This window comes from Microcaecilia unicolor, chromosome 9 (genome assembly GCF_901765095.1).
Source record: "Microcaecilia unicolor chromosome 9, aMicUni1.1, whole genome shotgun sequence".
In the NCBI taxonomy this organism is placed as follows: domain Eukaryota; kingdom Metazoa; phylum Chordata; class Amphibia; order Gymnophiona; family Siphonopidae; genus Microcaecilia; species Microcaecilia unicolor.
The window spans coordinates 143986172-143998234 of NC_044039.1; the positions used below are offsets into that span (position 1 = coordinate 143986172).

The 12063-nt window shown below is 46.2% G+C and overlaps 1 protein-coding gene across 1 annotated transcript in view; it reads right to left on the minus strand.

The window, feature by feature from the left end:
- The window catches only part of PLA2G4F (phospholipase A2 group IVF), a 126024-nt gene that overhangs the window by 83663 nt on the left and 30298 nt on the right, over positions 1–12063 (minus strand). The window contains exon 7 of the mRNA XM_030214754.1: positions 3684–3750. Within this exon, the coding sequence (XP_030070614.1) occupies positions 3684–3750 (67 nt within the window). The remainder of the gene's footprint in view (positions 1–3683; positions 3751–12063) is intronic.

The window sequence follows — 12063 nt, forward strand, 5'->3', positions numbered from 1 at the left end:
CTCCAGGAAGAAGCGAAAAGTTCAAGGTTCTTTTGATGACAGAATCTATATTGACTCTATTGGAGTTCCTAGGGGGGTGCCAGATGAGTTTAAAGTGCACAATCAGATTGCTGCTGGCTTTGAGTCCACAACCTTTTGGTGGTCTACCATCAACAAGAATGTTGACTAGATTAATTACTAAAGCTTTAAAAGGCCTTTCCACTTTAGCTGATGAACTTGCAGAGAATTCTGGAATTGATACCTCCTGGACAGGATGGTTAGATAGTGCCTTTGGAAAATGGAAAAATTTCTTTGTCTCTACAGCAACTACTATTATCATAGTGATTGCCGTATTTGTACTTGTGGGATGCTGCATAATCCCCTGCGTTAGATGTCTGGTTCAACATTTGATTGAAACTGCTTTAACTGAAAGAAATCCTACAGTGGCTGCCTATGCACTGTATGACCCATTACAAGCTGATGTACATAATGCTTATGATACCATGTATGCACACATGCAACCTATCCCAGTACATGGTACCCTATATGCAGTGGTGTGCTGGTAAATTTTTAACAACAGGCTCTCTCCATGGTCCACCTCGGCGCCCCCCCCATCCACCTCTGCGCCCCCCCCCCGTCCACCACAGCGCCCCCCACCCAGCTCTGCGCCCCCCCCCCAAAAAAAAAAAATTTGCAGAGCTGGCTATACCCCCGGGGGGGGGGGGGGGGGGGGGGGGCGGCCAACACATTACTCTCTCCAGGAAAAAAAAATTAAATTATCCCAGGTTCCAACCTAATTCATGTTTAATATGGGATAAAATTCCATAAATAAGTAAATAAATATAAACTTTTAACGTTCAGCACCTGATTCTCAAAGTGGACATATTCCAAACACTATAATGAAAATAAAATTATTTTTTTTCTACCTTTGTTGTCTGGTGACTTTTTTTCTCTGATCATGCTGGTCCAGTATCTGATCCTGCTGCTCTCTATCTGTTCCCTTGACTCCGTTTCCAGGGCTTCCTTTCCATTTATTTCTTTTCTTTCCTCCTTTCTTCTTCATTTCTGGTCCTCTGCAGACTTGACTGTACAGTGGATTCAACTTCTGCCTATTTTCTCCATCCATGTGCAGTTTCTCTCCTCACTTCCTTTTCCCTCATCTAATCTCCTTCCTCTATCTTCCCTCCATGTCCAGCATTTCTTCTCTCTCCCTTCCCTCCCCTCCATCCATGTCCAGAATTTCTCTTGCTCTCTCCTCCATCCATGTCCTGAAACTCTCCTCTCTCCCCTGCCCCTCTCTATCCATCCATACCCAGCAATTCTCTTCTCTCCCCTGCCCCCCTCTACGCACCCATGCCCAGCAGGTCTCTCCCCTGCCCCCCTCTATGCACCCATGCCCAGCAAGTCTCTCCCCTGCCCCCCTCTATGCACCCATGTCCAGCAAGTCTTTCCCCTGCCCCCCTCTACCCACCCATGCCCAGCAAGCCTCTCCCCTGCCCCCCTCTATCCACCCATGCCCAGCAGGTCTTTCCCCTGCCCCCCTCTACGCACCCATGCTCAGCAAGTCTCTCCCCTGCCCCCCTCTACCCACTCATGCCCAGCAGGTCTCTCCCCTGCCCCCTCTACCCACCCAGGCCCAGCAGGTCTCTCCCCTGCCCCCTCTACGCACCCATGCTCAGCAAGTCTCTCCCCTGCCCCCTCTACCCACCCATGCTCAGCAAGTCTCTCCCCTGCCCCCTCTACCCACCCAGGCCCAGCAAGCCTCTCCCCACCCATGCCCAGCAGGTCTCTCCCCTGCCCCCCTCTACCCACCCATGTCCAGCAAGTCTCTCCCCTGCCCCCCTCTACCCACCCATGCCGAGCAGGTCTCTCCCCTGCCCCCTCTACCCATCCAGCGATTCTCCTCCCTCTCCTGCCGCTCCAAAGCATGTCCAAAGATGTCCTTCGCTCCCACCCTCCCCTCCCGCTCTCCTCCGCCTTTTTTTAATTACCTCCGTCGAAGCGCGCACCATTTAAAGCCCTGCTGCGTGCTGGCCGTCTCCAGGCTTCCCCTGCTTGATTCGGATGATGTTCGTGCCTTAGTCCCGCCTTCGCGAAAAAAGGAAATGACGTCAGAATGAAGGCGGGACTAAGGCACGAACATCATCCGAATCAAGCAGGGGAAGCCTGGAGACGGCCAGCATGCAGCAGGGCTTTAAATGGCGCGCGCTTCGACGGAGGTAATTAAAAAAAGACGGAGGGGAGCGGGAGGGGAGGGTGGGAGCGAAGGACATCTTTGGACATGCTTCGGATCGGCAGGGGAGGTAAGCATGGCCAGTGATGGCGCCCTCCTGCCATGCTTACCTCCCGCAATGGAGCCGGCTCGCCCCCAACAACAACCGGCTCGCAAGAGCTGTCAAAATTTAACAAGCGGCTCTTGCGAGCCAGTGCAAGCCGGCTCCAGCACACCACTGCCTATATGTTAACACGCATTCCTCTCCCATTGACCCCCATGTTGTAGATACAGAAGACTCTTTTTAGAGAATGTTTTATTTTGTACCCTGTAAATATTTTTCATTCTTCTTTGGAATCACTCAGTTAGTGACCATAATATTAGCCTGTCACTTTGATACCATGCCATCCTGTTGCCCTCTTTTTGGACCATGTCTTTGATATACCTTGCTCACATGGGTTTCCTCCCCAACTAGTGTCTCTCTTATGTTATATCCACCTCTTTGTACTCATGATTGGGTGGCCATGACGGGTAAAGTAAGGCACAGAAATCCCAACCTGCTTAGGGATTTTAGGATGCTTGCAACCTAAGACAGCCTACAGACAGAGTACTAACCATATCCTTTTTGAGTTTATGGTAATACAGAACTAGCACAAAAATTTGATTTTGAGGTAAAAGTAAACACCTAGAGGCAGGACTAGGTTACTTACAAAGAGCGCTAGCAATTCCCATATTTGGTAAAGGTCTTACGTCAGATGAGGGCGGGCGAGGGAGGAAAGGAGGGAAGTCCGGAGAGGCGATCAGCTGTTGTTGCCGGTGCAGCGCCTTCAAACGGAGGTGAGAGGCGCTGTGAGGGCCCGGTGGCAGACGGAGGGGGGCGGGGGGGCCACGGGGGGGGGGGGCGCAGGATAGCAGGGAAGCTGTCATTTCAAGGAAGGAAGGAAGGAAGGAAGGAAGGAAGGGAGGGGGGCCGGGGCTGCGTAAAGTTCTGATTTCAATGCAGGGGGGAAGGGGGAGGGGAGAGCAGCGGTGGCGACATCGGGGGGGGGGGGGCAAGGCCATTCATAAAGTACGTGGGGGGTTTTTTTACATCCTTGGCATGCGCAGAGCAGCCAGCATAACGCTTGGCTGCTCTGTGCATGCTCTACCAGCCGATTATCCGACGGTTTTACAAAGGATTAGAGAATGCAAGTGAGCTGCAATGAGCAGCTCATTTGCATTCCCTTTCCTTCATGCATAGCCATTCCCTACCGATTTGCTATGGAATTCGGTACGGAACGGCTCTAACGATGATTTTAGTGCATCCCCCCCTGAGTCCACTGAATTCCCAGCTCTTCCTCCATTTTAGTTTGCTCTCCCATATGACCCAGTTGTAAAATGCTTCTGCAACATCTGCAGCTCAAGCAGCCCGTGGGGCACAGCTGTACCCCTGAACCACTGGTTTGGCCCCTACTGCATTCTCAGAGCTCAGTGCATGGAAAGACAGACCTACCTTTCTCCCTCTGCTCTGGCTTATCACCTCTATCAATGGTGCCTTGGAGACACAGAGATGGGTGTGCCTACATTAAAAGAAAAATGCTCCATTAAGACTAACCTTGCAGAACACATTTAACCTTGGAGCTCTCTTACAGAAACGCTTACATTAAATGCATCAAGTTTGGCTACAGAGCCTCTGTGCTTTCATGACAGTAAGTCTCGTGCAAAATAGATAGAACTTTCCATGAATACAATCTCTTTTATGGCACATTGCTTTTATCATTTGGACTTTCTACCTGGACTGAGAGGCTTCTGCATGACTCTCACTTCACTAGCTGGACTAATAAGAAAAAGGAGTGACCTAGAAAGAAATATTTTTTGTCCTCATGAGGAGGATGGAGGGGTGAAGACACAAGTAATTTTTCTACATTATCAAAAAAATGAATCAATAGAAATAAAACAAAATAAAACATGGAAAAGAAAATAAGAAGATACCTTTTTTATTGGACATAATACATTTCTTGATTAGCGTTCGAAGGTTGCCCTTCTTCGGCAGATCGGAAATAAGCAAATGTTGGTAGATGACAGTATTTCTGAGTGAAACATCAAAGCATTTCAGTGACAGTCTAACATGGTGGGGGGGGTGGATAGGTGAGAGTCAGGGAGACAGGAAGGTGACAGAGCAATACAATTTACAAAGCAATACAATTGTATGCTTTATAATGGGCTAGAAACCCCAGATCTTTGTTAAGTCCTGTCTGGTGAGTGTCAAAATATTTGATCATTCTGACTTCAAAGGTCTTACCTTCCTGTATTGTTTTAAAGTTCCCTTTCAGGATCCTTACCATAAAATCACTCATACCAAACCAGCCTGCTGTGGGCACATTCTACATGCTACCCAAAATCCACAAACCTGGAAACCCTGGCAGACCAATCATATCGGGTATTGGCACACTCACGGAGGAAATATCTGGACTCAAAGAGGGAATTCTGATACCTCTCGGGCACAAAACAAACAGCTTCATACAAGACACCACAGACTTTCTGAATACATTGAAAAATATCAAGCAATTACCACCAAGCACCCTTCTGGTCACGATGGATGTAGAATCAATACAGCAACATTCCCCATGCAGATGGCATAGCTGCATGTGAAAAATTCCTAAAAACATCCACACTGGACCATCAATACTCACCAGAAACCATTACAAAACTAATCAAATTTATTTTAACTCACAACTATTTCCGCTTTAACAATCTATCTACAAATAATGGGCACTGCAATGGGCACCAGGACAGCACCCCAATATGCCAACCTCTTTATGGCTGAGCTGGAAGAGACATTTCTGAATGCATACCAAACCAAACCCCTAAAATACTACCGGTACATCAATGACGTTTTTATGATTTGGACTGAGGGGGAAGAAACTCTAAAACAATTTTACAATTCCTTCAATACATACCATCCTACAATCAGGTTCAAAATTGACTACTCCCCAGAAAAAGTCAATTTTTTGGACACCACAGTCTCAATCAGTGATGGCTATATACAACCATCCATATACAAGAAACCCACAGACAAATGCAGCTATCTCCACAACTCCAGATTCCACCCTTCACATACAAAAAAAATCCGTTATTTACAGCCAAGCCACAAGATACCACCGTATCTGCTCTGACCCAGGGGACAGAGACAGACATCTCAAACCCTGACTGCATCCTTCGAACAGAAAGGCTACAACCCCAAAATAATCTCCAAGAATATTGCCTCCTCCCTCAAAACACCCAGGGAAAATCTGCTACAGTACAAAGAAAAAAAAAGCCACAGACAGAATCCCCCTTATAGTGACATGCAACCCAGAGCTAGAAAAATTAAGAAAAATCACAAGAGATCTGCAGCCTCTACTCCAGGAGGATGAATTGCTTAAAGAGACAATCCCATCCCCACCAGTGCTGGCCTTCCAACAGCCACCCAACTTAAAACACAAGCTAATTAGAAGTAAGCTCCCAACCAGGGGCGTATCTGGAATCCGGCGGTAGGGGGGGCCAGAGCCAGAGAGGGGGGGCACATTTTTGCCTCCCTCCCCCCCCCCCCCGCCGCCGCCGCCTCCTCTCTCCACCCCCTCCCCGCCGTCAACCCTCCCCCGCTGCTTACTTTTGCTGGCGCCGAGGTCCGACCCGCAATCGCCGTTTTTCGTCTTCCTCCGTGGCCATGCTTCCAGGAAGTAACGCTGCAGTGCTGATTCGTTGAATCCAGTTCGACGTCTGACGTCAGACGCCGAACTGGATTCAACGAATCAGCACTGCAGCGTTACTTCCTGGAAGCATGGCCACGGAGGAAGACGAAAAACGGCGATTGCGGGTCGGACCTCGGCGCCAGCAAAAGTAAGCAGCGGGGGAGGGTTGACGGCGGGGAGGGGGGCCAGGGCGACATCTGCGGGGGCCCAGGCCCCTGTGGCCCCACGCAGATACGCCCCTGCTCCCAACACACAAAAAGAAAAGAATGGCACACATCCTTGCAATATATCCAGCTGCAAACTATGCCAAAATATCTCACAGGACCCCACGGTCATTCACAAAGGAATAATATTCAACATTAAGGAATCTTTCACGTGCTCATCTTCCAATGTGGTATATATCATTCAGTGTAAAAAATGCGATGAAGGCTGCTACATTGGAGAAACAAGTCAGATGCTAAAGAAGAGATTTAATTTACATAGACATCATATGAAAAATGCCAGTACTAACAAAGATGTCACGCCTGTGGGACAGCACTTTACAAAACCAGAATACTGTACCAGTGATTTTATGGTAAGGATCCTGAAGGGGAACTTAAAAATAATACAGGAACGTATGAAGTCAGAACGATCAAATATTTTGACACCCACCAGACAGGACTTAACAAAGATCTGGGTTTTCTAGCCCATTATAAAGCATAAAATTGTATTGCTTTGTAAATTGTATTGCTCTGTCACCTTCCTGTCTCCCTGACTCTCACCTATCCACCCACCCCCACCATGTTAGACTGTCACTGAAATGCTTTGATGTTTCACTCAGATATACTACTACTACTACTATTAAACATTTTTATAGCGCTACTAGACTTACGCAGCGCTGTACAAATTAACATGAAAAGACAGTCCCTGCTCAACAGAGCTTACAATCTAAATTGGATAGATGAACAGACAGCTAGGGGTGGGGAAATTGCTGTGGTAGGGGTGATAAGTGAGGGTGTTGAGTAAGAGAGTCATGGTTAGGAGTCGAAAGCAGTAGCAAAGAGGTGGGCTTTAAGCCTAGACTTGAAGACAGCCAAAGACTGAGCCTGACGTACTGGCTCAGGGAGTCTATTCCAGGCATAGGGAGCAGCGAGATAGAAGGAACGGAGCCGGGAGTTAGCAGTAGGGGAGAAGGGGGATGACAGGAGACATTTACCCAGCGAACGGAGTTCACGGGGAGGAGTGTAGGGAGAGATGAGAGCGGAAAGGTACTGAGGAGCTGCGGAGTGGATGCACTTGTCATTGCCCTCCTGTCTCCATGCATATAGACTGTCACTGAAATGCTTTGATGTTTCACTCATATATACTGTCATCTACCAACATTTGCTTGTTTCCGATCTGACGAAGAAGGGCAACCTTCGAAAGCTAATCAAGAAATGTATTAAGTTATGTCCAATAAAAAAGGTATCTTCTTATTTTCTTTTCCATGTTTTATTTTGTTTTATTTCTATTGATTACCTTTAAAAGTGGACTAACACGGCTACCACACCTCTCTACTCAAAAAAATGAAGGACGTGAGGTTCTATAACTTATCAGTCAATACTAACTATATATCCTCACCCAAAATACTGACATGAAAAACACTACTGAAATTAGCACAGAGGAAAAAGCTTCAGCAAACCCCGACCAGACTTAAATAGGTCTTCGTTGGGCTTAGTTGCAAATCATAGGAATAAAAAACCTCCAGTGTTCTTTCAACAGTAATAGAATCAATTTGTAAATATTTTTAAACAATTTGTTATAAATTTTTTTTAAACAAACACTTAGGAGCATAGGCGCCGACTCCGTGGGTACTGTGGGTGATCGAGTACCTCCAATATTTCACCTGCCGGAAGTCAGAACCAGAAGTTCCGTTCGCCAGCCCAACCTGCCCGGTTCCCGCCCTCTTCTCCCTCAACAGTCCTCCGCCAGTCCGCCTTTGCATTCCTGCATGCCGCCCAGAATTTTAAAAGTCATCTTACCTCGGGGTCCCGGCAGCAGCAGTGAAAGGCGAGCAGGCTCGGCGCTTCAGCCTTCCCTTCCTCGTCTCAGCTCTGGTCCCGCCCTCATTTCCTGTTTCCGCAAGGGTGGGACCAGAGCTGAAACGAGAGAAGGGAAGGCTGAAGCGCCGAGCTTGCTCACCTTTCACTGCTGCCACCGGGACCCCGAGGTAAGATGACTTTTAAAATTCTGGGCGGCATGCAGGAATGCGAAGGCAGACCAGCGGAGGACTGTTGTGGGAGAAGAGGTCGGGCAGGGGTTGGAACGGAGGGAGGGAGAGCGGGGGGGGGGGGCAGGCCTGGAACGGAGGAAGGGGAAGAGAGGGAGGGGAGGGGGAAATGCACCACCTGTAAAAAAAAAAATTTTCAGCACCCCCAATCATTTTGAAAAGTTGGCTCCTATGCTTAGGGGTCCTTTTACTAAGCTGCGGCAAAAGAGGGCCTGTGCTGGCATCAGTGAATATTTGATGTGCGCTGAGGCCCCCTTTTACCGAAGCAGGTAAAAGGCTGGGTTTTTTTTAAAGAAGTGGTTGTGCAGCAAGTGAAGCACTTGCCGCATGGCCATTTCAGGGGGGAACACTTACTGCCACCCATTGAGGTGACGGTAAGGGCTCCCACGCTAACCCAGCGGTAACCAGATAGCATGCGGCACTGCCTGATTACCACCAGGTAAACACCGGCGCTACAAAAATTAAAATATTTTTGTAGTGCTGGAAATGGGGTGTGTTGGGGGGGGGATTACCGCCGGGCTGCTGCGGTAGCACAGCAGTACTTCCGGTTTAGCAGGCAGTAAGCCAGCATTGGGCTTATCGCCGCTTAATAAAAGACCCCGTTAGCTTCTCCAAAGATGCCCAGATTCATAGCAGCACTTCTAGCAGGTAATCCGCAACCGATGATGGCCAGCATTTCAAGAAACTGCATCAGGGATTAGCGGAAGTTCTTCAACTAGAGCATATTGTTTACACACTTGACAGGTAACTAAGTCAACGAAGACCTAGTTAAGTCTGGTCGGGGTTTGCTGAGGCTTTTCCTTCATGCTGATTTCGGTAGTGTTTTTCATGTCAGTATTTTGGGTGAGGATATATTAGTTAGTGTTGGCTAACAAGTAATTCTTTACCAAACTAAACAGGCAAAATAGTCTGCACAGTATAGATGATCAAAAACTAAAGTAGCACAATAAGCAGCCCAAATGTACAAATCTTTATTCCAAATAAATAAATATATAAACAAGTACAAATACTGCAAACCAGTGTCCAGTCTCTTCCCATCTACCAGTATGTATTCAGTCTGACATGTTTTGGTATCTTGTCTGCATCAGGGGCTAACTTCATAACAGTTGTAGAGTACCACTGGCAATTTGGTCATGCTCAAAGTACTAAGGACCCTGTTTACTAAGGCGCATTAGCGTTTTTAACACACCTACAATTAGTGTGCACGCTAAGCATGTAGGCGCCTATAGGGATATTGTAGGTGCATGCACAGTTAACGCAACGTACATGGTTAACGCACATTAAAAAAAACAGTACTTCCACCAACATTACCCCCCCCCCCCCTGTTGCAGGGCCCTTAATCTAAGCGGAGCACAGCACCAGTGGCAAACATGGAAAGAAACAAAAAAAGAAAAAGAAAAAAAATCTACAAAAAACTATACAAGAAATGGAAACAGTTCATCCTACATAATAGAACAGTCTCCTTACCCAAAAAGTATACATAACTAAATAAAAGGATCACAAGTATCTCCCTTTCCAAATAATTCACTCCATCAGATGAAAAATAAAATAAAATAAACGGGAATGACATATAAACTACAAGGATACGCACAAACTCTTCACACTCGTAAACAATCTTCTAAATACTACCAAGGTCACCTCTAACAACGCAGATACCCCATCAGCAACCAACCTTGCAAACTACTTCAAGGAAAAAAATCTCAAAACTCCGACTCATGATACCCACCAACACAACGGACTACACAAATATACTTGAATGTCTAGACCCAAAACCCGGAGAATACCCAGCAGATCGATCATGGACCGACTTGGACACACTCTCACCAAAAGAAATCTCATATTGGTTAGGAAAATAAGCCAAATCGCAATGCAAATTAGACATCTGCCCTAACAGTCTAATAAGATCCGCAACCAAACAATTCAAAACAGACCTCACAAACCACATAAATTACAGGCTCCAAAATGGACTCTTTCCCACGGACAAAGGAAACATACTACTCACTCCGTTACCAAAAGATGATAAGAACAACACAATGGACCTAACCAACTATCGACCAGTAGCATCCATCCTACTCATGACCAAGCTCATGGAAGGCATAGTGATGAAACAATTGACTGAATACCTACATAGACACTCAATTTTGCACGAGTCCCAAACAGGATTTCGGACAAATCACAGCACCAAAACTGTACTAGTGTCCACAATGAACGCATTCAAACAAGCAATTGCGACTAGTAACAACATCCTCCTCCTGCAATTCGACATGTCCAGTGCTTTTGACATGGTTAACCATGATATACTAATACATATACTAGAATACTTCGGAGTAGGAGGCACTGTTCGCAAACGGTTCAAAGGATTCCTAACCACAAGATCATATTAAGTAACAACGAATGAGGACAGATCACTACCATGGATACCTGAGTGTGCAGTCCCCCAGGGATCCCCTCTCTCACCAACATTATTCAACCTAATGATGATACCTCTAGCCAAGCTACTAGCCAATCAAAACCTCAACCCCTACATTTATGCAGATGACGTCACAATTTACATTCCATTCAAACATGATCTAAGTGAAATCACCAACGAGATCAACCAAAGCCTCCAAATAATGCACACCTGGGCAGATGCATTCCAACTAAAACTTAACGCAGAAAAAACACAATGCCTTGTACTCACCTCACAACATAACACAAAAAACTTCAACACCATAACCACGCCATACTGTTCCCTTCCGGTCTCACAAAACTTGAAAATTCTTGGAGTCACCATTGATCGAAACCTCACTCTCGACACCCACGTGAAAAACACGACCAAAAAGATGTTCTTCACCATGTGGAAACTTAAAAGAGTAAAACCTTTCTTCCCGAGATACATCTTCCATACCCTGGTACAGTCAATGGTAATAAGTCATCTGGACTACTGCAATGCACTGTACGCCGGGTGCAAAGAACAGACAATCAAAAAACTCCAAACTGCCCAGAATACAGCCGCCAGACTCATATTTGGAAAAATGAAATATGAACGTGCAAAACCACTAAGAGAGAAACTTCACTGGCTTCCACTGAAGGAACGCATTACGTTCAAGATCTGCACAATTGTACACAAAATCATTCATGCGGACGCCCCAATCTACATGCTAAACCTCGTGGACCTACTGCCCAGAAACGCGACAAGATCATCTCGCAAATTTCTTAACCTGCACTACCCCAGCTGTAAAGGACTGAAGTACAAACTGATGCATGCCACTACCTTCTCGTACATGAGCATGCAGTTATGGAATGCATTACCCACAGACTTGAAAGCAATCAACGAAACAACTATCTTTCGAAAATTGCTGAAAACATTCCTCTTCAACAAGGCCTACAATGAGCATCCACAACCTCATTAAGTCACCTCACCAACCCTCTCAACTATGAAAGCTTACCTTATACAGCTATCCTATTCACTCCCTCCCTTCTTCCTTCTTCCCTTTCTTGATCGCTACACACTACTAACTGTATCTGATATCCTGATATGACAATGTCAATAAATCTATGTAAGCCACATTTAGCCTGCAAATAGGTGGGGGAATGTGGGATAAAAATGCAATAAATAAAAAATAAAAATAACCTATGGGGCCCTTTTACTAAAGGGCATTAAGCACTCAACACACAGCATGCGTGAGAACGCTACCACAGAAAAGCATTATAGCATTTTGCAGTATTCTGCCAGTTCACACATTACCCATTTAAAAAAAATAATTTTGGGAGGGAGTCTGTCAAGAGCAGAGAGTGGGCATGGAAGCATTAACTCTATACCGCACTCTAATGACAACATTAGTGAACAACCTGCAATAAAATATATATTTTAAAAATCACCCAAAAATGCTGCTAGCAGCTAAATCTGACCTTAGAGCACAGTAAAATCC